The sequence below is a fragment of the Cyclospora cayetanensis genome, unplaced genomic scaffold, assembly GCF_002999335.1.
Source record: "Cyclospora cayetanensis isolate NF1_C8 unplaced genomic scaffold, CcayRef3 CcayRef3_contig_92, whole genome shotgun sequence".
Classification (NCBI taxonomy): Eukaryota; Apicomplexa; class Conoidasida; order Eucoccidiorida; family Eimeriidae; genus Cyclospora; species Cyclospora cayetanensis.
Genome location: NW_020312766.1, coordinates 25900 through 49660, shown reverse-complemented (window position 1 = coordinate 49660; position 23761 = coordinate 25900). Strand labels below are relative to the sequence as shown.

General features: G+C 57.0%; 3 protein-coding genes and 1 non-coding gene across 4 annotated transcripts; 3 read left to right on the top strand and 1 right to left on the bottom strand.

Annotated features, from left to right (window-relative positions):
* The first annotated feature begins 4200 nt into the window (after positions 1-4200).
* On the top strand, positions 4201-9401 carry LOC34620574 (DEAD-box ATP-dependent RNA helicase 11). The gene is made up of 10 exons (XM_026336086.1): positions 4201-4312; positions 4350-4831; positions 4927-5289; positions 5687-5843; positions 6330-6670; positions 7160-7222; positions 7427-7498; positions 7799-7954; positions 8195-8371; positions 8883-9401. Exons 1-10 carry the CDS (start codon positions 4201-4203, stop codon positions 9399-9401), a joined length of 2442 nt encoding a protein of 813 aa, XP_026191871.1.
* Positions 9402-10307: 906 nt separating this feature from the next.
* LOC34622415 lies at positions 10308-15062 on the bottom strand. Its single transcript, XM_026336085.1, has 6 exons — positions 14987-15062; positions 14580-14852; positions 13200-13465; positions 12566-12871; positions 12191-12463; positions 10308-11456 (listed from the first exon to the last, which is right to left on the bottom strand). Exons 1-6 carry the CDS (start codon positions 15060-15062, stop codon positions 10308-10310), a joined length of 2343 nt encoding a protein of 780 aa, XP_026191870.1.
* Positions 14320-14399, top strand: Trnal-aag. The gene has a single exon. It is a non-coding gene; the product is annotated as a tRNA-Leu (tRNA).
* A 1668-nt stretch (positions 15063-16730) lies between the features above and the next one.
* Positions 16731-21419, top strand: LOC113147020 (ATP-dependent DNA helicase Q-like 1). The gene is made up of 8 exons (XM_026336099.1): positions 16731-16814; positions 17683-17777; positions 18352-18386; positions 18869-18998; positions 19229-19324; positions 20216-20351; positions 20960-21061; positions 21315-21419. The coding sequence occupies exons 1-8, from the start codon at positions 16809-16811 to the stop codon at positions 21417-21419; spliced, it is 705 nt and encodes a 234-aa protein (XP_026191884.1). The 5' UTR covers positions 16731-16808.
* The last annotated feature ends 2342 nt before the right edge of the window (positions 21420-23761 follow it).

Sequence of the window (23761 nt, the reverse complement as noted above, 5' to 3'; positions counted from 1 at the left end):
AGCACCCCACAGTGAGGCCAAGCATAGTTCTCTAGTTCGCCAAGGTGCCGCGTGCACCCGGGTACCGGTAAATGCTCGCATGCTTGGAACGTGCGGCAAGAGGCATATCCCAGCGACGTAATGCTTACTATGAGGTTAGGACGCTACAGTGATGAGGGTGAATAGTGGAGGGCGGGGGAGGGGGGAGGAAAGCTCTCCGGCTAAGACACTTTCTGATTCTCTTGCTAGTTTTTATGCTGAGTCTGGGGCTAGGAGTCTTTATGTGGAGTGCACGGGGTCCTCCCCGAGAGGGTAGCTGCTACAGCTGCTTACCCTATAAAAGGTTGAACCCTTTGCGCCCTTTTCGAATCCAAAAACTCCCCCCAAAACTAGCAAGACGAGCGCTCTGCTGCAGAGGGAGGCTTTGCGTCTCACGAAAAAACACACGTGTATGGGCGCTTTCACTAGGCATTTAGCTGTCCGTATCTCACCTGTAGGGCAGCTATATCACGGCAGAGTTTGGAGGCCTGCCTGAAGAGCAACCTTGTACATTAGAAACACGACCGAGCCTGAGCTGCCCCTGCAGCAGCCGTTGCTGCACAGGATGCAGCGTATATACTGGCTAAAAGCCCACAAAGCTCGTTGCAGATGGGCCTTATGGGATGCATTGCAAAGCGTGTTCGCTCATGTACGGGCAGTGGATCTGAGTCAGTCCGGCCCCGAGACACGGGCTGCTGAACACCCAGTATCCTACGGCCTCAGTACTGGCTTATGAGGCGGCGCCTGTGAGGAAGGGAAAATGAATAGCTAGCCTCTTTCTCCCTTTCTCTTTCTTGAAGAGTGACAATGCGTCCTGAATATGAGCTGCTACTGCACGCACAGGCTGCAACCCCTTTAGGAGCACCAGAGCATTTGCTGCTCCGCGTGTCTGTCTCCCCCAGGGGCGTCGCCGACACTGAAGGAGGAGGAAGCCGTAGCGAGCAGCGCACAATGGAGGTAAGTGGGCTCCGCCTCCAGCCGACAGCCAGTCAGCAATAAGATGAGCCAAATCGCAGCGCACCCACAAGAAATCCCCTCCTTCTGGCGGCGTCGTGCTTCGAACCCTAAGAGCCTTCCCTTGTCCGCCCGTGTCTGCAGACGGGGGAGTACAGGATTGATGGAGGAGAAGGCCTTTCAGCTGAGGTCAGTGGACTGAATGGAGGTGCAACAAAAACCAATCCACAAAGGAGGAGGTCGGGAGCCCCGGGAATGCAAGAGGATTCTCGTTTGCCGTCTAAGCATGGGTAATTAAGTGCATTCATTCGAATTAACAGTGGCAAAAGATCAACGCAGAGCAAAGATCTGGGCGCGAAGGAGGGCAGATCACAGCCTGTTTGCAGCCTGTACATCCAGCCGTCAGGTGGGAGGAACTGAAAAGCGACTTTTTCGTGCGCTCTCCTATCAATGCCCAGTGCACGTCTCTACGGCGTTTGCATGCACTGAGGGTGGGTGTATGGGGGACCATGGTCCCCTGAGATCGCCTACGGTAGCTATTTAGAGGCTATGGCAGTTATTTAGTTTTGCGGTCTTCCATGGCCCTTTCAGCCCAAATATGTCTTTAAGGAAAAACGGGCCAGAAGCTTGTACATAGGATTAGAAGCCTCTTTAGAATAGAAGCTTCGCTACTCTAGTTTTCGCACCAGTTGAAATGCCGCCGAGCGTCTATAAACGGCTTTTAGTTGCTCTGCGCTCCTCTGTGCTGCCGGCGCAGGAGCAGCCAGCCACTGTTGTCTTGCGCATTCGCACTGAAGGCGGGACTTCAAGGCAGAAATTTTGGCAAAGAAATCAGATGCATTAATTTTGGTGGCTCCGTCAGTGGCAAGCCTGCACAACTATCTCACTCTACACGGATGTGGCCTGCTGAGCAACGCGGATATCGCCACCGCTCATCGTAGGTTTCGCAAATCTGCTTCCCGCTCCTGCAGGGCAACAGCCCATCTCATGGTCTGGGAACACGAGTTTGAAATGTATTGAGAGGGTAGCGCAAGGTAATGGTGCGCGCTTGAGTGCGGCACGCTTGCCGTTCAGTTCAATTTTGTACCAGTGTTACGGTGTTGCGGTTTAAGTGGTTGTGAGTGTGAGTCGGGGGAGGCATGAAGGCATTTTAAAGGCACAGCAGCATCCCAACGAGTCACAAGACGACACTTGCCAAAAGCGAGCTCGAGCTGTCCTGTTATCGTACGATGCTCTTGGGTCGAACCTGCCTCAATCGGCTGGCTGTTGAGGTGTGCTCGAAGCGCTTTCCGCCTACTGTTGCCTATGCAGTACTGCAGCATACCTCTACAGGACTTCGTAGATAGGCTTGCAAGCTGATTGCGACTCCAAGAGCAAACATAGAATCTCGTCTTGTATTCAAAAAAGAGTTAATACCCAGGGCTTCCACGCAGCCAAAGGGGTTTAGTCATTTTCGAGCGACGGGCGCAGTCTTGATGCAGCCAGAAGGAGTCCCTATATCAGCTTATCCGGCCACCCACACATGTGCAGGCGGCTGTATCTTACCAAGGTAGGCTGTACGTCTAAGACGGATACTCGACGAACAGCGACTTGGTAGAAGCTTAGATCTATCCACATGTCTGCCCCGTTTTACAGGTGTGAAGAGCGTACAAACAGATAAGGCGGCCCTTAACTCCAAACTCAATTTCAAGGCTATCAGAAACAAAACTATTCCATGTCTCCCCAAGGTGCATCTTACGGAAAAGCAACACTACGAGTCGTTAACAAATGCTAAAAGCTTAAAGCAGTTAGAGTACTGGAAAGTGCCCAAGCACAACTTGGCCCGATACATACATTGAATTCTATGATCTCAAGTGTAGCGGGCTAACCTGCGCTTTAGCACTTTCTACTCCACTAGTTGTATGTAGCTAAGAATTGGTAGAGAATTGGCCTATGGGTCGATCTATTCGTACAATGAGTTCCTTGCAGAGCACTGCTAGATCGGTATAGCAATTCGCGACCTCTTGGGTGCATATGCGCTTGAGATGCTGTGTGCATTTAACTGACTGTGAATACTGGGAGTGCATAAAGGGTTCTCGCTGCACTCGTTGTATTCGACTCCTAGGAGGAAGGTTATATTGCGTCTGCAATGAAGTAATAACACCCTGCAAAGACCTCAAATGGGGCAGTACATCGCGTGTTGTATTCTATTGGGTGTCCGAAGGGTGGTGGCTGCAGCAGCTTTCGCGAAGCGCAAGAGCCGATATTTCTTGAGGCACCAAAACCTTTTCGGAGGGCTATCTCTTTCAGTGTGCGCCGTTGCTCAACTTGGCGTTTGGTAGGAAGAGGCAGCTGGAAGCTGAGCCAGCCAGAGTAAGGCAGCAAGTAGGCGCGCCAGGACGGACGAGACAAGGATCTAGTCATGCCCCTCCCTCCAACCGGTTTCCATTATTGTCTCCCACTTTACCGCAGACAAGGCCTTCTGGCTGCGCATGCCCTGCGTTTCTTTCTGGGGTAAAATAGTGTCGAGGCGTCAGTGTGTAGCGCATGTAGCCGTCAGCAAGGTCACTCTTTTACGGGCGCATGGCGGCGATAAGCAGAAGCAGCAGCAAGTGCACCAGAGAGTAGCAGTCTCAGCCCCATATGTAGTGCATGCCTCGGATCCATGAGGCACGGCTTCGCTGCTGTGTTGCGGTGTGGCGTACCTCCTTAAAGGGGGGCGGGTGATATAATTAGTCGTTGCTGATTTCTTTCCGTGGGCGTAAATGAGGTCAGGAGAGGAGGCAGGTGAAGGGGCGACACAAGGATTTGTAGACAGGCTGCAGAGGGCCCCCTCCGTGAACCCTCCCCATCACACGCCCGTGAGAACCCACCCCTGAGGTTTTTTAGTCCTCCCGAACTCCTTGAATGCCACGTTCGTGGTTTTCAAGGATTGTAGAAATTTGGAACCCCCGGATAAGACCTTGTGCAGCCTCCCGGAAGCAGTGAAGCGTTCCGATCGATTCTCGAACAGGAGCCTCGGGGTCAGCTGCAGGCCCCTGGCGCGTTGCGCACGGGCCCTGCATGCGGTGTTCTTGTATTGGAAATTTGTTGCCTTTCTGTGGATCCCTTTCGGGGCGCTTGTGGGGGCTGTACGTGCATGCACCGGGATACACTTGGTTGCGGGTTAGTTGACGTACCCGAGACACCTGCGCATTTTTTGCTGCTGCACTCACGGCCGTAGCACAGGGGGGGGGGCTGCCGATCAGAATGCCTGGCGACGTTGGTGACTGGAAAAGCCTCGAGGGGGCGGCAGCGGTAGGAGAGGCGTCTCTTTCGGTCGGCGGAATGGAGGAGGATCTCGGCACTCGCAAGCACGGGAGTGAGGGGAAGAAGAAACACCCGACCAGCAGCAGTAGGAACAGGGGGGAGGACGACAGTCGACTCAAGAGCGAAGGCCGCAGGCTCAAGGAAGCTGAGAGGAAGCGACGGTCTTCGAAGGAACGAAGCAAGGAACGCAGCAAAGAGGCGAAAAAGAGCAGCGGCGAGAGCCAGCGGGTGCACAAGAGCGCGCGAGACGAGCAGAAGGAGGATCGGCACGGCCAGAGCCACAGAAAAGATCGGGATTCAAGGAGCGACGGCGATCCTCGTCAGAAGCTCGATGAGCGGGACGGAGACAGGGAGCGAAGCCACCAGAAGGATGGGAAGAGCGAGGACGAGTCGCGGCTGGCGGAAAAGAAGCGACAGGAGAAAGGCAGCCACAGAGACCTCCAGAGGCACGGCAGCCGGAGGCACTCGGAGCAGGAGGAAAAGCGGAAGCATCGAAGACGCGAGCAGCAGGTATCAGAGCGACACCGAAAATGTTCGAAGAGGGCCTCTAGCGACCATCGCCACGGAGACGGTAAGGAAGAGTCCGAGCGGAGGCACGCGTCTCACAAGCGCAAGAGAAGCACAACTCCATCGTCTTCTTCGCGCGAGAGGGATCACGGAAACAAGGAGAGCAAAAAGTTGAAGTCGGGGGCGGAGGGGGCGGGGGAAAGGCTCCCAGAATCACCTGCCCCCCCACATGCATCGGAACTGACGGCTTCTGACGCCTCCGTTGTTGTGGAGCCTCCCGCGGTGACACTCCCCACGACTCCTCGCGGGGTTTCCCCCGCATGCCCGATTTCTCCCGAAACAGCATATTCAGTAGCGGCACCGACCGACGTCAAGCAAGCGAAAGAATCTCCTCCCGCCGTCCTTTCGACTCCCCAAGAGACCTCAAGGCATCCGCAGCAGCAGGAACCTCCCCTCGAGCAAGTCGCAGCGGCTTCTTCTCGTCGATCGCCTTCGCCTCCATGCGGTGGCATGCGATACAAGGTGCGCCAGTTGATGACTGTCAATGGGGATCTATGGCGATGACTGCTGCTGCCGCGCATGCGCGCGTAGGGGCGTGGGGAGGAGGTCTTGGTGAAGGCGGGGGGAAAGCGGGGGGGAAGGGGGAGAGCAGGCGATAGGAGACAGGGGGAACGCAGCAGGGGGGCCTTTTTGTTGCACACGGCATTTTTCACGCATGTGTTTTCAAAGAGGCTGCGCCGCCACGACACGAAACGGTGTGCGCCTTTCCCTCCTGGCTTCTTCCTACCCCCAACCCCCTCCTTCCCCCTTCCCTCCTCCCTTCCCTTCCCCCCACCCCCGTGGGGAGGAAGGAGCCTCAGCGAGCCTATCAAAGTGCAGGCTGGTGGTGGGGCTTGTTTGTGCGACTGTCTGTTTGCAGTCTCGCAGCAACTCGCGGGGAAGGGAGCGACGGTCTCCCTCTTACGGAGCTTACAGGGGCCGCAGCATTTCCGAGGAGAAGCCACCCGCAGATACCCCAGAAGTCGATCCAGAGGGGGAAGAAAGTGAAGACGAGGTTTTCGACCTCTCTCTCACAGGTGCCTCCCCACAGCACAGCGCCGCGAGCGTCTTTTCCTCGAGGCGCTTGCTGACGCGTTCGCAAGACAGCAAGCGACAACCTGTGGAAACGGTTATCCGCTAGCATGTGTTGGCGTTGCCCCCCACCCCGTCCTTCGAAGAGTTAGTGCATGTGTGTGTGTGTCTGTGTATGTGTGTGTGTGCCAGTGTATGTGTGTGTGTGTCTGTCTGTGCTTGTATCTATGTGTATGTGTCTACGTGTCTGTCTGTGTGTCTGTCTACGTGTCTGTGTGTGTGTGTGTCTGTCTATGTGTCTGTGTGTCTGTCTATGTGTCTGTGTGTCTACGTGTCTGTATGTATATATATGTATACATCTGTGTACATGTGTAAACCTTGAATCTGACAGAGAGGAGCTGGCCTGGCCTCCGCTTAAGCAGCTCTCCTCGTGCGGTGTGTAGTGGCGCTGTGAAGCAGTCTCCTGATTTTGCATGGGTGAGCCTGTGCAGGTGGCCGTTTCAGCGAGTTGCTGGAGCAGGAAGTGAGCTGCTCTGTGGTGGGAGGCGATCAGGCCTCAATCCCTGAGCCTGCTGACACTCTGGACAGCTGCAAGGATGGCCAGAGGGCCTTGCTCGATGCGCGAGTGGTCGAGAATCTCAAGAAAATGAAGTGCCGTTGGTTGCTCCCTATTCAACGCTACGCGATTCCCATTGTGGGTAAGGGCCACGACCTCCTTGGCTGTGCAGCCACCGGATGCGGCAAGACCCTTGCCTTCTTGGCGCCTCTCGTTTCTCGGGTATTGAGCTGCGAGGGCCTCTTTCGGCCTCACTTCCCTGGGAGCCACGCGCAGGTGAGTCGAGTGCCGCGGCTGCTCTCTGCACGAGTCAAACTGCGCCACAGGAGACTTTGACGCGGGAAGCGAGCCTCTTTTTTGGCGGGAGGAGGGGGCACAGGGGCTGCGGAGAGGGACTTCAAGAGGCCATTTGTAGATGGCGTTTGTTCGGCAGACAGCTGCATACGAGGCAGTGATGCACGCGGGCTACATATATCCCCTTGGCGGGCGGGGGTAGGGGGGAAGGGGTAGGGGGAAGGAGGAAATGCGCTGATCCAGCCAGAGTGACTCGAAGTTTGGGAAAGAATTTCGTTTCCTTGGCAAGCGCAGGCCGACCTTCAGAGGCTCGGTGGCAGCCACACTTGCGCGTGGTGTTCTTAGGAGGGTCTTGCTGTCTGTTTATTCCCGGTTGTGGCTGCAGCCATTGTGCACGTGGATATATGTACATATATATGTATATATGTGTATATGTGTTTGTGTGTGTAAATGTGTGTGTGTGAGTTGCAGGCGTCACCGCTCTCAGTTGTTTTATGTCCTACGAGGGAGTTGGCAATCCAGATCAATGAGCAGGTGAGGTGTGCGGGGCCTTAGGGCATTGCATGAAGTTCGTGCGCGCGAGCCATGCGCAGGTGGAGGGGCGGCAGGCTGAGGAGCAGACACGTCTGCTGTAGGTTCTGATGCCTCTGTGAGTAAGCCTAGGACTGCTGCTACCGGCGGGGCCTAGGAGGCGACTCTAAAGTTTGCGTGGAGGTCGGTGCGTTTTGTATGTTGCAGTTGGCGCGTCTGGTGGCCGGAACAAGCTTGTCTCACAGCATCTGGATTGGTGGGGTGTCTGCAACAGAACAGGCAAGCTGCTTTCCTGCCCTCTCAGTAGCGCACAGAGCCTTGAGCGGAGATGAGTGGACAAGCCATGGGGGGAGGGCAGAGTGGAGAGCCAGGGAATGTAAGGCGCCTTTCGAGGCGGAGGGGAAAGGGGGACAGGGGTGGGGTGGGTAGGCGGGGTTCACTATAACGGCAGGAGCCCTGCGTCAGTCTGCTGTAGGCAATTTTTTGTGGTGGGTTGGCGTAGGGAGTGCGCCGTCCGCAGCGTCTTTGAAGACGTATATGGGGATAGGGCTGCGGGTGGGTGTGCGGTGGGAACTTCAGGTGCACGAGATAAATCAGCGGCAGATTGATATTGCCATTTGCACGCCGGGCCGTGTCGACGAACTATGCCTGCGTGGAAAGGTCACGCTTGAGTTCGTGCAACTGCTTGTGTTGGATGAGGCGGACGCGATGCTGGACCTTGGATTTCAGAGAGTGGTAGGACATGCTTTGGGGGGTTGTTCGCATGCGTCTGTGTCGTGCTTGCTTATAGAGTTGCGGGCTCTAGGCAGCCGTTGTTTGCGCTGCGTCTTGCGTGGCTGACGAGGCTGCTGCAGGGGCTGGGGGTGGCGCACAGGTTGGGATGGTTTTGCTATCGTGCACTCCTAGCACAAGTGGTCTCTTCGTTTGTGGACATTTGTCGGCTTCGCTTGGAAAACTGCGGGGTATTTGTCTCAGATGACGGAACTCGCAACTAGCAGGGATATGCCGGAGAACCGGCAGACACTTCTCTTTTCTGCCACCTTCCCCCCGAATCTCATGGCGATGCTTCCTTCCATGCTAAGGACGCCCTACTTCCGCGTGGAGGTTGGCAAGGCGCTGACTCGCATGAGGGACGATACAGCAATTCGCCAGGTACGGGGGGCAGGCGCGTAAAATAATCGGCGATCTTTTACGTTGGTTTTGCTGGTGTGCGCACCCCCTGCCCGCTTTTACGGGTGCCTGAGTGTGCGTCTGGGGCAGACTGCCGCAGTCTTTGGCAGGGGTAGCTGTGTTTATGGGATTTTTGAGAGCCACAGGGAAATAAAAGCCCAGCGAGAGCAAGAAGATTCTCTTTTGGCCTGGGGTGGCTGTACAGGGGTGGGGTAGCGGAGGGGGGCGAAGGGGATGGGGTGGAGGCGGCTTCCTATATATATATATATACATATGCCGCACCCTTTCGCGATAGCGGATTTGGTGCTTAGGCTTAGTAGCGCTTCCACAGCAGTGGCATAAGTGTGCACAGGCTGTGGGGGGAGAGGTGTCTAGTGTCCTCGTTGTCATGCTTGCTGTTCCCTGGACCCACGGTGTATGCGACATTGCGCAGGGGCCGTGCGAATCCGTGTGTGAGTGTGTATGTTTGCGTGTGTATAATGCCGTTTTTCAGGAGGTGAAGTGGGTGCAGGGATGGGATGAAAAGCTGGCGGAGTTGGTGAAGGACATTGAGGCCTTTGTAGAATCACAGCCCGAGGGAGCTGATGGCGAGGTGCCCGGGGAGGGGGGTCAGGTGATAGTTTTTGTCTCGGGGAAAACAACAGTCAGGGGAGTAGCAGATCATCTGAGGGCCGCCAATATCGGGGTCGAGACGCTTTTTGGTACAATGCAGCAAGAGCACCGGAAGCAGGTGTATCTTACCTTCCGTAGTCGAAGGGTGCGGGCACTTGTGGCCACCTCCATCGCCTCTAGGGGTCTTGATTTCCCCGATGTCGGCCTTGTCATCAATTTTGAGATGCCTCCCACCATTGAGCCGTACGTTCATCGCATCGGCAGGACGGGCCGGGCTGGAAGGACTGGGCGTGCGATCTCATACTTTTCACAGAAAGACGCACACCTTGCTCCTGCCCTCATTGCGCACCTGACGAAGAGCAAGGTTCCCATTCCGCCGTGGTTGAACCGTCTTGTGTAGAGAGGGCCCGGCGGAGTAGTGGGAGGGGGATGCGGAATGACAAGGTATAATATGCGCCGGATAGAGACAGTCTCTACGGATACGTTCTCCGGGCTTGGCTATGTGGGCGTTCGCTAAAATATGCAGCCAAACGTCTCTGCTGAGAGGCGCACTTACGCCTCAGTAGGGCCTTCTAAACAAGGAAGTTGCATGTGCAACATGCTCTAGTTTCTGCCACAGTGCGTCTCTACTTTTAGACGGTTCTTTAGCAGTACGGGCGAGCTTGTTTGTGAGCGTCGGGCACCGCAGCGAGGAGACGGGCTGCTGCCTTTTGAGCCAGCCAGCAGCGCGTGTGTGCCGTCGTGCTAAAAAGAGGGGAGGGGGAGAGGGGCAAAAAATAGGCCAAAAGGGGGTACAGCGACTCGCTGCTTTTCGTAGGCATGTTCAGCGTCTTTCGCCGCAGAGCAATAGGTCACCAAACCATCGAAGCCCCTTTTAGAGCCTAGCCAGTAGGCCTGCGAGCTAGAGCCTGCCTGCCTGCCTGCTGCAAGCACTGCCAGACTCGAGGCGGCACTCCTTCCTCATGTCGCTGCTAGTAGGCGCATGCCGCCGGCATGTGCGTCCTGGGAAGTTGCGCGTGCGGGCCCCATAAACCGCCTCTCGCAGAGCATCAAAATAGAGACATCTCCTACGTGAAGACGTGCTCAAAGGGAGGCATATATATATAGATATTTAAAAAGGTGGAATGTCAGTTGGCTCCAGCTGGGGTGGCTGAAGTAGAAGGCGGCGCGACGTGGCACTTACAACGAGGCCTCAGAGCGCCCCAGCCAGGGGCCCATCAAACAATACGGCAAGCAGGAAGCGGCGACGACCTATTCAGGAGGAGGGTCGTGCGTCGTGTGTGTTTGGGGATCCTTCCCTTATTACCTAATGGTTTCTTTTCCCACCGTGGCGGCCGCTGCTGCCCCCCGCCCTCCCCTTGGACTTAGGAGCGCGCACGCCACCAGGGGTCCTTGGCTCCGAGAGGCCTTGAGCCTGCTGCTCGGCTGCTGCAGCCTCAAGCTGGAGCAGGAACCACTGCAGCAGTCGGCCGCATGCAAACAAAAGGGGCCCTGCGAGTAGGTGCGCGTCAGTGCGGTCGAGCCAGCCGCCGTGGCCTGGAAGAAGGGCCCCTGAGTCTTTGACTCCAGCATCACGCTTAAGGAGACTTGCGAGTAGGTCTCCCGCGACGGCAGCTCCCGACACTGCAAAGCCTAAGGCGGCCCCTACAGCGCTGAAGCTGAGCAAGCACGTCAGTTTCTCGCGAGACATCCCTTTCCCTGCCTCGGGCCGGAAGGCGGCGAGGCAGGCACGCGCGAAAGCTGCTGGCGCAGGAGCTCTGGTCCTTGCCGTTGCCAGAGGGGAGGAAGGCCTCTTTTGACGCGGTGCATGCCACGTCAGAGGCGCCGCTGCGGAGGCTCGCGTAGCGGCTGTTGCCCCCAAGGCCGCTACCAAAGCCCCGCCCACCGCAGCGCTGGTGGCTGCTCCGGCGACAAGACCAACAACAGTTTTCCTTGGCGAGACAAGCGCTGCGGGGGGCAGAGGAGTTCCCTTGATGAGCGGGAAGAGGGCTGCAATGCCCGTTCGGCCAAAGTAAGAGCCCATAAAGTACGCAATGCTGTCATTCAGCGCGATCAATAGAAAGCCGTAGAGAATGAGCCAGCGAGGCCCCCATGGCGCCCTTAGGGAGGCCTTCAACGCCTCTATCCCCTCACGGGCTGCAATCAGGCAACGATGGGGCAGACGCGAGAGAAAAGGCTGTGCCCAGTCCTTCGGCTTCCGTCCTCGTCGTGATGAGCCGGCCTTTCCTGCATTTGCTGCTGCATCTGTTGCTGGATCGTGCTCTACAAAGGGCTGGCTTTCCCGAGGAGGGTCGAGGAGGGGGCACCGGAGAGCCCGTAGGCGTACCCAAAAGGATGGCAGGAAGGCGCACCAGACGTGACCAAAAATGGAGGCCCCTACGTCTGCAATACCCCTGCGGCTCGGGGGAGACAACAGAGAAGCCGCGAGCTGCACGCCGAGCGCAGCACCCTCTGCCTGGAGTCACAAGCACAACAGCACACACACACACGCACACGCACACAAACCTGAGGAAGCACATGCACGACTTTTTACGCGCAAGACCGTTCAGGAAGCAGAGACATGTATTGAGGGCGCTGCGTTTCTCGCCATCCGTTGCGGCCCATCCATCGTACACCGGAACAAGAAGAAAACGCATGCAAGCAGCCCCCAGACACGCGTGATTTTATGTCCACACATATACACACGCACTCAGCAGACCGCCGTCAGCTTCCTAGTTCTCCCTCCTCCTCTAGAGCCACAACGGGAGGAGTGGCACATGAAAAGAGAGCAAACGGCAGCACTTCGTCAAGCAAAGGCCCCCCTAAAAGCGTTCCCACTGAAGAGCAGCCCCTCCGGAGGGCGGCAGGAAGGCCGTAAGGGTCCTCTCCCACCTTCAAGCGGGCAGGCACGGTCGGTGGGCAGGCTTAAGAGAGGAAGAGGATATTACGGTGAGAGCTTCTACGCAAGGAATTAGAGCTGCAGAAGCACTCTAGGAGGTAAAGCCGTCAAAAGACGCCAATCCAACGCCTCCTCGAGCCGTAAAAGAGAAGGTGACCCCGCAAGGGGCTTCGGGAGAGTGGGCCTCATTTTGATCAGGAAGTTGCACACCGCGAAGGCGATTTTTCAGCCTCGCACGCCGTTTTCGAATCAAAGCCATGCAGGAGGCACTGGAGGCCCTAAGCACTGGGTCCTGAGAAGAAGACACCTACCAGCAAATGCTTCTCCGCATCCCCCGTAGCAGCGGCTGCCATGAGCAGCGCGTTGACAGCAGCGTGCCCCGCGAGGGAAGGCACAGCAAAGCGCTTCCTCCTGCAGAGCGCTAAGAACTCTCGAGATCCCAGCAGAGACTGCGCCCACCCAAGGACGGCGAAGGCGGGAAGCGGAGACAGCAGGACGGCCCCTGCCGCAGCCACTGCCAGAGGCACCGCAGTGCAGACACGCACCCACAGAGCTGCCGATGTCACTCGCGAGTGGGCTATTGCCTGAAGCTCCCCTACGGCGTTCCCCAGCCCCTGGAGACACCTTGCAGCCGCAGTGGCAGCGGCAGGCACTGCAGCGGCTCCAGCTGCGAGTTCTGCTGCTACTGCTGCTGGCTCTGCTCTGCCCGTAGACGCCGCATTCGCTGAGAAGGGGGCCTTCAAAGCCCCAAAGAGGCGAAGACTCAGACGCCGCACCACTTTAGCGGCCAGTGCTGCTCGCACAGGCAGCCGTAGCAAGGCCTCGCTGCTGCCGTCCCCCGCGTTCTCCACGGGGTACCCGTTGCCACCGCGCTTCTCCAAAGAGGCTCTGGGGGGGCCCCCTCCCGGAGAATAGTCTGCCTGCAGCCTTTCGGCATCCTTGACGGCATAGCGCGCCGCAGCAGCGCCTCCCGAGGAGGGCCACCCACATAGCTGGCCTTCCTTGGGGGAGAGGCTGTGCGCCTTCACAGCCATGGGCGAGCCATGGAAAAAGCAGCTCGAAAGAGGACTCTGCCCCCGGTGGGCTACTGTAGCACGCCTCGCCTTGCTGCGCGTCAAGATGCCAAAGGCCTGGTGCACCTGCCGAAGCTGAGGCGAAGGGGGGCGGGCTGCTCTGGGAGGCCTGAGGCGGCTGCAGCACGGGAGACTCGCAAGGGCGCAACTGCTGCTCACGAGAAGGGAGGCGTAGGGGCCTTGACATGTTTCGGGCTGGAGAGGGGTGGCTGCACCCGAACGCGCTGCTAGCGAAAGAAACACGCACAAGAGCAGGAGAGAGGGCAGCGGCGCGGCGCTTCCCTGCTGTCTGGCCTGCTCGGCGGGGAGTTGGCTCCTGCCCACAGACGTCGGCGGGGTGCTGTGCGCCTCGTGACACACAGGGCCTCGTGGGGCCCCCGAGGAGGTCGGGGAGGGGATCGGGGGGGGGCCCCCTCCCCGCTGTAGCCGGGGGCCCCTGCCTGCGGTCATGCTCGCGCTGGAGGCGGGCGGAGGGAGGCCATTGCAGACTACAGGGGGCGAAATTCCACGCGTCTGTGCCAAGAGAACGCCCGCAGAGAACGGATTCGATCGCCGAGGCACGAAGAGGCGAGTGGTGCTAGAAGGGGCCACGCAGAGGAGCGCTCCGCTGCTAGAGAATGAGCGTTTGCGCGCGCAAGGTGCCCCAGACAAGGCGTGTCAACACACAGGAAAACCGCTGGCAAGGATCTTCCAGGGAAGAGAGGGGCACGGGAAGCTGCAGTGCGAACTGCTGAGAAGATCCACCGAGTCTGTTCGCTGTCTGTGAAGCAGAGAGAGACCGCGCGAGGCCTTCCCAGGGGACGCCCAGGATACGCACAGGCAGCTAATTGCCCACTCCGCACGGTTATTTCAAGTGGCTAGAAAAGCAGAGTCGGCGGCAAAAAGTGCCACTGCCGGCGTGCATGCAGCTGGGGGAGGCCAAGGGATGAAAACACTTAACTCCCCCCTCCCCCCTTCACCCCCAACGGCCCGCTGCCCTTCTCCTCTCACCCCCCGTCTCGACCCTCTGGCCTTCGATGCGGAAGTCGGCCCTCGACGGGCTCTTCTACACTAAATCGATGTGTAAATTCGTGCAATTTCCAAGGACGTTTACTTCCTAATGCGTGGAGGAACTCCTCAATCTAATGCCGCCGGATGTGTGGGAACTTTGCCACCGTTCGCGAACTCTACACAGCGCCTCGCCCAGCTCCGCAAGAGGAGAAGAAGCCCCTGCACGCACACTGCGCCTGCGATCCGAGAGCGACGAAGCGTTTAGAGCAGTGAAAAGAACTACGCAACTACAGTTCTGGGCTTGGTGAATAAAGGCTTCTTGCGCAATCTTTCGATGCGAAACGGGGAGTCACCATCGCAAACCACCCGAGGCACCCGGCAGGATGGCCGAGTGGTCTAAGGCGCTGCGTTAAGGCCGCAGTCCGAAAGGGCGTGGGTTCGAACCCCACTTCTGTCACGCTCGAATCTGAGTGTTTTTGTGGTAACACTGCCCGTTTAGATTCTTTTTGCACTGCCTTTTATCGTTTAGACTCTCGGAGAACGCCTGGACGCAAGGGGACCCTGCCAGCTGCAAGACTCCCCGACCCCACCCACCACCACCGCCACCCCAGGGGCCCAGCCGCAGCCGCCGCCCTACTGCAGGAAGGGGCCCCCTTCTCAGTACCCTTTACTCCAACTGCCCCTACAGCTCGCTCCCTACGACTGCAGCTCGCAGTCTCTCCTGCGAAGGCGTCGATCCCTTCTTTCACACTTCGTGGACGCGAGTCTGCAGCCTCTCTCTCCGCAGGATTTTTCTCGAAGAAAACGGCAAAGTCGGCCACGCCTGTGCACCTGGCGAGCTGATGCCAGCGACCTTCCGCGCTAGGGAGCGAAAGGGCGGGGTTTGCGCCGATTGGTGAAGCTGGTGTCTCTCCGGGGGAGTCGGAGCAGGGGACTGTACCCAGGCCGCTCCGGGATAGCGGCTGCCGGTGTAAGGGGAAGGGGTGTACCACGGGGGGAGGGAGGGGGAGTCTGTAATCACTGCTTCTCTGGCCTAAAGGCAACCCGACACTGCTCTTTCGCGACACTGCTCCTTCGCTCTCTCTCTCTCTCTCGAAGGCGTCGTTTGACCTCCGGCCATGGTGTAGCCCCTCTCCGTCGGGCTGTCAAGACTGCCGCACAGGCCTGACTGTTCTGTCCTCTGGCAGCAAAGACTTTGTTTTTTGCTTGCTGCCGCCGCTGGCGAGGCAGAGGCTCACCAGAGGGGCGCAGAGCAGGGCCCCTCTAACTGCCCGCTATGTCTGTAGCAGCGCATGCAGCCACAAGCGGCGTGCTCCTAGGCCGGGGAAAGGGTCTGCACGCCGAGACGTTGGGGCTTCCCCAGCAACAGCACTGCCTTCGAGCGCCTCATCAGCTCTCCGTGGGAGACGATGCGGCAGACAGGGATGCTCCTGATGCCCTGTGGGGTGACGGCGACATTGGCGCTCAAACGGCACGAAAGGCGGTAAAGCAAGACACCGGGAAAGCGCTTCTCCAGAAGCATCTCCAGTGGTTCGAGGAGCAGCTCGCTTTTGGCTCCCGCAAATCGGAGGCTTCCGAGGGATATCCAGCGTCAAACTCCGACCTGCTCTTCCCCCCTGCCGTTCTCTTGGAGGGCTTTTTAGGCTTAGATTCGAGACCAGTGCTAGATCCTGCTCAAGGCGCAGCCCCTCCACCCGTGTCTCTCGAGGTAACTGCTCGCTAAGAGGCGGCCTCGCGTCGCATTTTCCCACCTTTCCTTCCTCTTTTACCGCAAAAAAGTTACCCTCCTACACCCACGTCCGTCACGCTGTTCCAGCTAGCGGGTTCATTCAGCGGGGGCCCCCTTGAGGGGGCCCCCGCTGTATGGTCGCGGTTGAGGGAGAAAGCCTTTGCCTTTCCTCTGTAGCTACCTGCGCCGCGGGCGTCCCCCCTTCCAGGGTTTCTTCCTCGAGGGAGGCGCTTTTTGGCTGTCTTTACGAGAAAGAGAGGGAGAGAGAAGGCGTGTGTGCCTGCCTGCGTAGATCTCTTCTCGAGGCTGAGAGCTGCTCCCCTGCTGAGCTTTCACGTCTGTTTCTGAAAATGTGGCCTACAGGTTTTCACGGCTCTGCACACTCGTTGCAAGTTCACCAGATCCGTGGAAGCACCGGGTGAGGCCGTGCGAAGAGCTGCAGGCGTTCCCAGAGACGTTCTGGGAGCCTTCCTTCAACGCGCTCTGGAAAACCAACGCAAGGCCAAAGAGGCACGAAACCTGCAAGCCAAGAGGGAGGCGGAAGCAGCAGCAGCAGCTGCTGCAGCTGCTGCTGAAGGGCCTCCCCATGAAGCACAGGGGGCTTTAGGGCCTCCCCAGCATCCCCCTCCTCCAGGGCAGCACCCCTTGCACGCGCGTTCCCTTGTCGACGGAAGGCAAAGCGGCGTTTCTGGGCAGTGGCAGGCTGCTGCGGAAGCGCATATCGGCGAGAGTAGTCCTCGTGGAATGCAGCGGCAAGCAGCGGCTTGCGGCAACAGCGCGTCGACTTCATGGGGAGACGGCGCTGAGGGCTCTTCCAAGCTCCCTGCGGGAGGCTGCCCTCCCTCTTCCGCCTCCACCGTTCCTGCTTGGCTTAAGGACAGGAATTCCGAAGACACCCTCAACTGCGCCCAAGGAGGCTTTCGTGACACCGTTCCCCCCTATAACACCGCCAGCAACAGCAGTAGCAGCAATAGCAGCAGCAGGTATCACGTGGGCGCTGGAGACTACGACGCTTGGGCAGGGCCAGTTGTCTTGAATACCGAACAATGCGCAAACTGGGAAACTCGTGCTTTTCCATGGGATTCGGAGGTGCAACGCATCAATCGCAGCGTCTTCAAGAACTTCGCCTTCAGACCCATGCAGGTACACCCCGGCTTTCCGCTGTACATGGGCTTCCTCGAGGCTCCATTCGCAAGATTTTTCTTCGTAGACGCGTGTCCTCCTTGTTTCTCTTTCTCTCTCTCTCGCCAGCCGCAGCTCCAGCCGCTATCCACGGTTGTTCATAAGTAAACACCCGAACCCGAATGAATTGATCGTGTGCAGAAGGAAGGTTCGAGAAAGTCTTTGTAGAGGGTCGAGCGTGTGCTGCCGCGCTCCTTAGATAAATTTCTTTCGTACTGCTTAGTACATTTAGGCTCCTCGCTTAGGTGGGCCACATCTAGCCGCATCCGCCCTTGTGCATGCAAGCAAGCGTCTCCTTCTCCTCCTGCCCTTCTAAGGGGTCTTCGGACGATGCAGCGCCGCTTTTGTGAGGCGGGCGTGTTGCTGCGACGGTGGGCGAGTCTTTATGCGATCTTCGCAGAAATCAATCATCAATGCAGTGCTAAGTGCACGGGACGTCTTCGTCATGATGCCTACAGGTGGCGGGAAAAGCCTGTGTTTCCAGCTTCCAGCTGTCGTGCAGCGGGGGGTAACTGCTGTCGTCATGCCTCTGCTCTCCTTGATGCAAGTGCGGTCTGCTCCTCCCTCCTCCTTATTTGCGTCATCTTCTTGATGCAATGCTGAAGCCTTTGATGCTCTCTGCCGATGTAGTTAAGGGTCTCTGCATCAAGTGCACTTGGGAAGAGAGCTCCTTTCGGGAGCCGCTTCTGTGGATGGGGGGGTGTTGCTTTGCTTGCTTTGAGAAAGCGGGGAAAAGCAGTAGTTTTTGTCCAAGGGCTTTTTTGGCACATTCGCCCCCACAAAACTCTCGTGCAGAAAATGCTCTTCGTGTGGCTACCGATTCTCTCAGGATCAGATGGTGCAACTGCAAGCCCTTGGAATTGAATGTCGGGCATTTACATCAAACCAGAGCTGGGAAGAACAGCGTCAAGTGTATGAAGAGCTGTGCGTCATTCTTACATGGACTTGTCTCATTTGCTGTGCCTCTAAGCCGAGCAGCGGCACGCAACTTCCCCCTCCCTCCTTTCTTTCTTCATTCCTTTCCCCTCCCTCCTTTCTTTCTTTATTCCTTTCCCCTCCCTCTCATCTTTCTCCCTCTCTGCTTCCTCCCCCGCTTCTTCCTCCCTCCCTTCTTTCTCCCCCTCTTGTTCCCTGTACATGATGCCGCTGTAGCAGAAAGGAGATGTAGCTGGTAAAAGAGAGATGGCGTTCCTTTTTTTTCAATCAGCAGATGTAGAGCTCTGAAGGCATGCGCCTTGGACAGTGCAGCTCCTGCACGCCACTAATGCGGCATGTCATGTGCCCCTGATGGCATGCGTCTGTGCTGCACTTCTGCGGTATGCCTGGCGTGAAGGAGGGATGAAGACAGCCCAATTCACCTGGTCTTCATGACTCCCGAGAAGATAAGCGGCAGCCGCGCACTTCGATCTGCTCTCCACGAGCTGAATAAGCAAGGAAGGCTCTCTCGCTTTGCAGTGGATGAAGCCCATTGTGTTAGCCAGTGGGGGAATGACTTCAGACCGGATTATTGCCAGCTTCGCCGTTTGAGAGAAGGTGTTTAAATATGTTGCAAACGGCCTCAAGCTCTTTCTCTCTTTCTCCCTCTCTTTCTCTCTCTCTCTCTCTTTCTCTCTCTTTCTCTTTCTCTCTCTCGCTGTCGCTCTCTTTCTCTCCACACGCGCACTGAAGCTCTTTTCTTCTCCTCTCCTCTCCCCTCCTCCCCTCTCTCTCCCGTGAGGACCCTTTGACTCAATTGTCTCGCACTTGCGCTCCTCTCAAAGACGCTCCCAGCAAGGAAAATCGACCAACCGGACTCTCTACGGGGAGGGCAGTGCTTTCTCTCTCTCTCTCTGCGGAGATGCTGCTCCCCACCCAAAGTCGCTAGCGATCTGCGCACTTCTCCCCCCTTTTCTCACGGCACACCCCACACATCCTCACGAACCCGCTATTCGAAATACAAAGACAAAGAAAGGGGGCAAATCAAGGCCTACCTCCCGGCACGCTGGTCTCGCAATTGCGTCTCTATTGCGCTGCAGAATTTCCCAACGTGCCGATAGTCGCTTTGACAGCAACAGCAACGGTAGCCGTTCTTCAGGATGTTCAGCGGCAGCTCGGCATGAAGCAGCCTGTGATTTTTCAGCGCTCCTTCGACAGACCAAATCTCAGGTGGAGATTACGCTACAGTCCCTAACACAGCCGTCCTGTCTCTCGAAGAAGAGGCCTCCCTGCTTTTCTTTCTGATCCGCCCGCATGCCTCTCCCTTGCCGTGCACTGCCCCGCTTGTCTGTCTGTCGCTCCGAGGCGAGCCAGCAGCTAGGCAGGTAGAACTGCGCTTGCTGGTGCTGATGCTGTGTGCGTGATTTGCCTTGACACTCACGTCTCTGTTCCTCATTCAGATATGAAGTCTTGCCAAAGCAGCGACTGCGGTGGGTACAGCAGGTAGTAGAACTCGTAAGGGATAACTTCAAGGGAGTTTGTGGAATCGTCTATTGGTAAGTTGCTCTCAATAGTTCTCCCTCCTCTTTCTTCTCTTTTTTCTTCTTCTCCTCTCCCTCCTCTTTCTTCTTCTCCTCTCCCTCCCCTTTCTTCTTCTCTTTTTTCTTCTCTTTTTTCTTCTCCTCCTCTTTCTTCTTCTCTTTCTTCTTCTCCTCTTTCTCCTCTTTTTTCTCCTCTCCCTCCTCTTTTTTCTGTCGCTTCCGTTCCATCGCCTGCTGGTTCGCCCCCACTTTCTCTGCAGGTGCACCTAGCGAGGCTCCGTAGGGCATGTGTCTGTCTCTCGATAGGGGGTATATTCTGTGCCTTGCGGCGTAGAATACACCCCCCGCTCACCCCTTCCATCCCCCCTCTTGCAATCCTGCACCCCTCACCACGTGATCTGGCGGCTTCCGCAAAGAAGAGGCACCGTGGCCTTCCTCCTCAGTGTATGCAGGAGGCGCTCAGAGAAATATGTCGTTGCATAGCTCTCTTTCCCCGTTGCAATAGGCTGTACAGCACCCGAATAATAGACATCGCATATCCGCCAAACTGGCATGGCATGCAGTCCCATCTTAGCTTACCGTCCCTGTCTCATTTCCATGTAGCGCTGTAGCTGCCCCCTTTCCCTACGCGGCACCGGCGTGGAAATTGAGGCCCCTTTTCGCATATCTCTAGCTCCTAAGTATCCTTCCTTTGCACCTGATGCATGCCAGAAGCTCAACGCTGCCGTTCCCCTATATGGGCTTTGTGCCATATTGCAAAATTCTGGCGTATCACGAGCTTCCCGGCGGATGCATGCAAACAGCATGTTCTTTCTTTAGGATGTATGTGTGTGTGTGTGTTTGTGTGTGTGCGTGCGTTGAGTGGTATTATGCGTCTTTTGGGGTTTTTGTCTGCTGCTGCTGCAGCCTGAGCCAGAGAGACTGCGAGAAGGTGGCAGAAGGTTTGGAGGATGCAGGCATAGCCGCAGCGTTTTACCACGCGAAGCTCGATGCAGACCGCAGGGAGCAGGTGCAACGTAGCTGGATGGATAATCGAAACAAGGTGGGATATATCCGCATGGCTGTCAGAGCCACTTTGCAGGCTCTCGAGTAAGGCCTTTTCCTAAAGGCCTTTGCGATGCTGCGCTTCCTTCATGGCCTTTGGCAAAGACAACGCGCATGCGACTCTGCACAGAAGGGTCGTATAAGGGCAGCGTCTTTTAGAAAGCTTTCTAAAGTCGGTAGACAAAGGGGGCTGTCGGGGCAGAAGGAAGGAGAAGGGCACGTTGCGGGATAAGTGAGCGCGTGGCGTTCTGCTGCAAGGCTTTGGGAGGCCTAGAGAACGTCTGCTGCTACTGCTACTGCTCCCACTACAAAGAGATACCAACCTGTAGAATCATAGAGTTGATGATGCCTTGCTAGTGGGGGCTGGCTAGCTGGCTAGCTGGCTGGTTGCCTTGAGGTTCGACGCAGAAAGAGGACTTTTCGGGGGGCATGCAGGGGGGTGGTAGCCTTGCCATAGTACATATTTCCAGCGCTCTTGATACGCCTTCTTCTACGTGAAATATGGGTGGCTGTCAGCTGCTGCTCCTGCTGCTGCTGTTGTTGCTGCTGTTGCATGCGTGCGCGGGAGCCTTGGTGTGAAGGTGTTGTAGCTTCGGATCTTTGCAGGTGATTGTCGCAACCCTGGCCTTTGGCATGGGAGTTAACAAGAAGGATGTGCGCTTCGTGATTCATACTGCGATGCCAAAGTCTCTGGAGAACTTTTACCAGGCAGGTAGCTCACCGGAGGGAAGAATTTCGCATCATCCTGATGCTCGCAGTGTACTACGCTGCGCTGCCATACAGGCAGTGCTACACACCCGACTGCCCGCTGCTGCCATGTGCGAGGGCGGGAAGGGGGAAGAAAGGGATAGAGGTTAGAAGCTGCGCTGCAGCACAGGAGAGGGAAAGCAGCATAGGAAAGGAAAAACAGCATAGAAGAGAAATCGCAAAAAGCGCCTTTTCCTCTCCGGACTGCGCGCAGGAGTCGGGAAGAGCAGGACGTGATGGAGAGGAAGCACAGTGCATCTTGCTTTATGATTACCACGACAAGCAGCGTCAAACCTTCTTGATGCAAGCTGGCAGGTAGGTCTCCTGTGCGTCTCGCCTCTCCTTCAGCACCAGAGACATCGATCTCTCTTGACTTCATGGCGTTTTTTTACGCAGTGACACGCAGTCGTGTAGAGGGGAAGCGAGGGAGGCATGCGGCTATCATCTAGGGCGGCCGCACATATATCTATCTGTGTATGTATGTATCTGTCTGTCTGTGTACGGAAGTACATGTCTGTCTATGTGTGTATGTATCTGTCTCTCTGTGTATGGAAGCATATGTCTGTCTGTGAATGTATGCATGTATCTGTCTGTCAGTGTATGTATCTATGTATCTGTCTGTGTATGTATGTATCTGTCTGTGTATGGAAGTATATGTCAGTCTGTGTATGTATGTATCTATCTGTCTATGTATGTATGTATGTATCTGTCTGTGCATGCATGTCTTTCTTTCTTCTGTGCCTGTGTGTCTCTGTGAGTCGCGCCCTGCGTTCTCTATCTGTCAAGCGTTCCACGAGCCGTTTCTTCTACCTTGACGTGTAGTGTGCTACGTGTGCTTCAAGAGCAATTTAGCATTATTCCTTCTCCCTGTTTGGGCAGTTCGCTGTACGAAGTGCTCCCTCCCTTCCTGTGCCGCTAGCTAGACTTTTTTTAGCGCGTGTGGCTTTAGTAGACTTTCCGTGTGTGTTGGCTTGTTGAAAGGCAGAGGCAGCGGCTTTCACCAGGCCTCTTGGTATACGCAGCGCATGCACGTCCATAGGACCGCGTAGCCATGAAGGGGTGTTGATGACTGTTGCCAGCGGTGGAAGGAAAAGCTGGATGTCTTGTTTCGTATTGTTTCAAAAGCAGGTGTGTTGTCGGCTTTTTGCATGCAGCGAGGGACGCTGCAGAGGAGGCCAGAGCCAGCAGAATACTTCCAACCTGCTGCTGATGTTGCGATACTGCGAAGAGCTTTTTGAATGCCGACGCGTCTTCATTCTTCGGGTGAGCCCCCACGCCCTCTGCCGCATTCCCACACTGCCTCCTGCCTCTCTGCCTGTCTCTCTCTGCCTGCCGTATTTGCCCCTTCTCCGCCTTCGCCTCCTTCTCTCACTCCCCTGTGAAAGGGCTTTTGCATCAGCATCGCCGCGAGTTGGAACGGAGGGGAGGGAGACAGCAGCTGCGCAGCACTTGACGGCACGCAGCGCAGACAGCTGCGCGCGGATGCGCAAGTGTAGGCCTCTCGCCAAAAGACCACCCATTGCGTGCTGTTTCGCACAAAACACGCGAGCTCGCCTCCCCCCCATTTGCATTTTTCACGGGAGATGCAAATGGACTCCCGCAAGCGCTGAAGGTGCCCCTTTGCGGGCTGCTCGCCATCATCCTGCCCTCTCCCGTTGCGCTCGCTGTGTCAGTCAGCTTCAACGAGGGAGGCTTGGCAAGCATGCAAAGGCGGCAGCTGCACATCGCTGCTAGCAGGAACCTCCTACACGGAAATCCGTGCTCCGCAGCCTGGGGTAGCGCTAGCTCTGCTGGCTGTCCGCAACTGAGCCTTCTTAGGGGCCTGTTGCATTCGAAATTTCGAAAACGCTGTCTTCAGACTCCTTCTCGGCGTAGAGGCATGCTGGCGTGCTGGCGTGTGGGGCGGGGGGCTTGCTTGCTCGCTGTGCTTGCAGCACTTTGGCGAGAATTTTAGCGGCCTTTGCCAAACGGAATGCGACAACTGCAAGCGGAGGCGCTCCACGAAGCCGCACGTGGTCCCTTGCGGGCTGTTGGCTAAGGAGGTGAGCATCGTGAGGGAGGAAAAGCGTCATAGAGAGAGTCGCTTGGCTATCCGAGGTGGTGCACAGGGAGGAGGCCCTTGCAGGAGGGAGGATTGCACGGGCAGACAGGCAGCCACCCCTGGCATGTGTCTGCAGCAGCTGCTGCTGCTTTTCTGGCCAGAGCGCCCACTGAAAGCAGCGAAGGGGGGGCGGGAAAGGGAAAAGGGAGCGCTCCCCGTTTAAGGCTCTCTCTCTGTCGCACTAGGGATGAAGCTTGCACCTGTTGGTGGTGTAGGCAGGGGAAGGTGGGTGTGTGGATGTGTTTGCGTGCCGTCGGTGATGGCAAAAGGAGGGGACTGCGGTGTCTGCACTGCACGTTCTTTGCTTTTCTAAAAAGGCTCTCCGACGCACATTCGCCAGCGGCAGTAGTAGAGTGATACGGGGAGGCAGAGGAGCAGCAGCTGCAGCTGCAGCTGCAGCCACTGCGTCAGAAGATAGATGCGCTGCTGCCATGCAGGGGAGGGCTGCTGTGCGTCTTGGGGTGGCTCTTCAGGTTGTCGCGTTGGTGCGCTTCATTCGTACGAAAAGTTCATCCTTCCCTCTGACACTGGCCTCTCTGAGAGACGCCCTCCTTGGACGC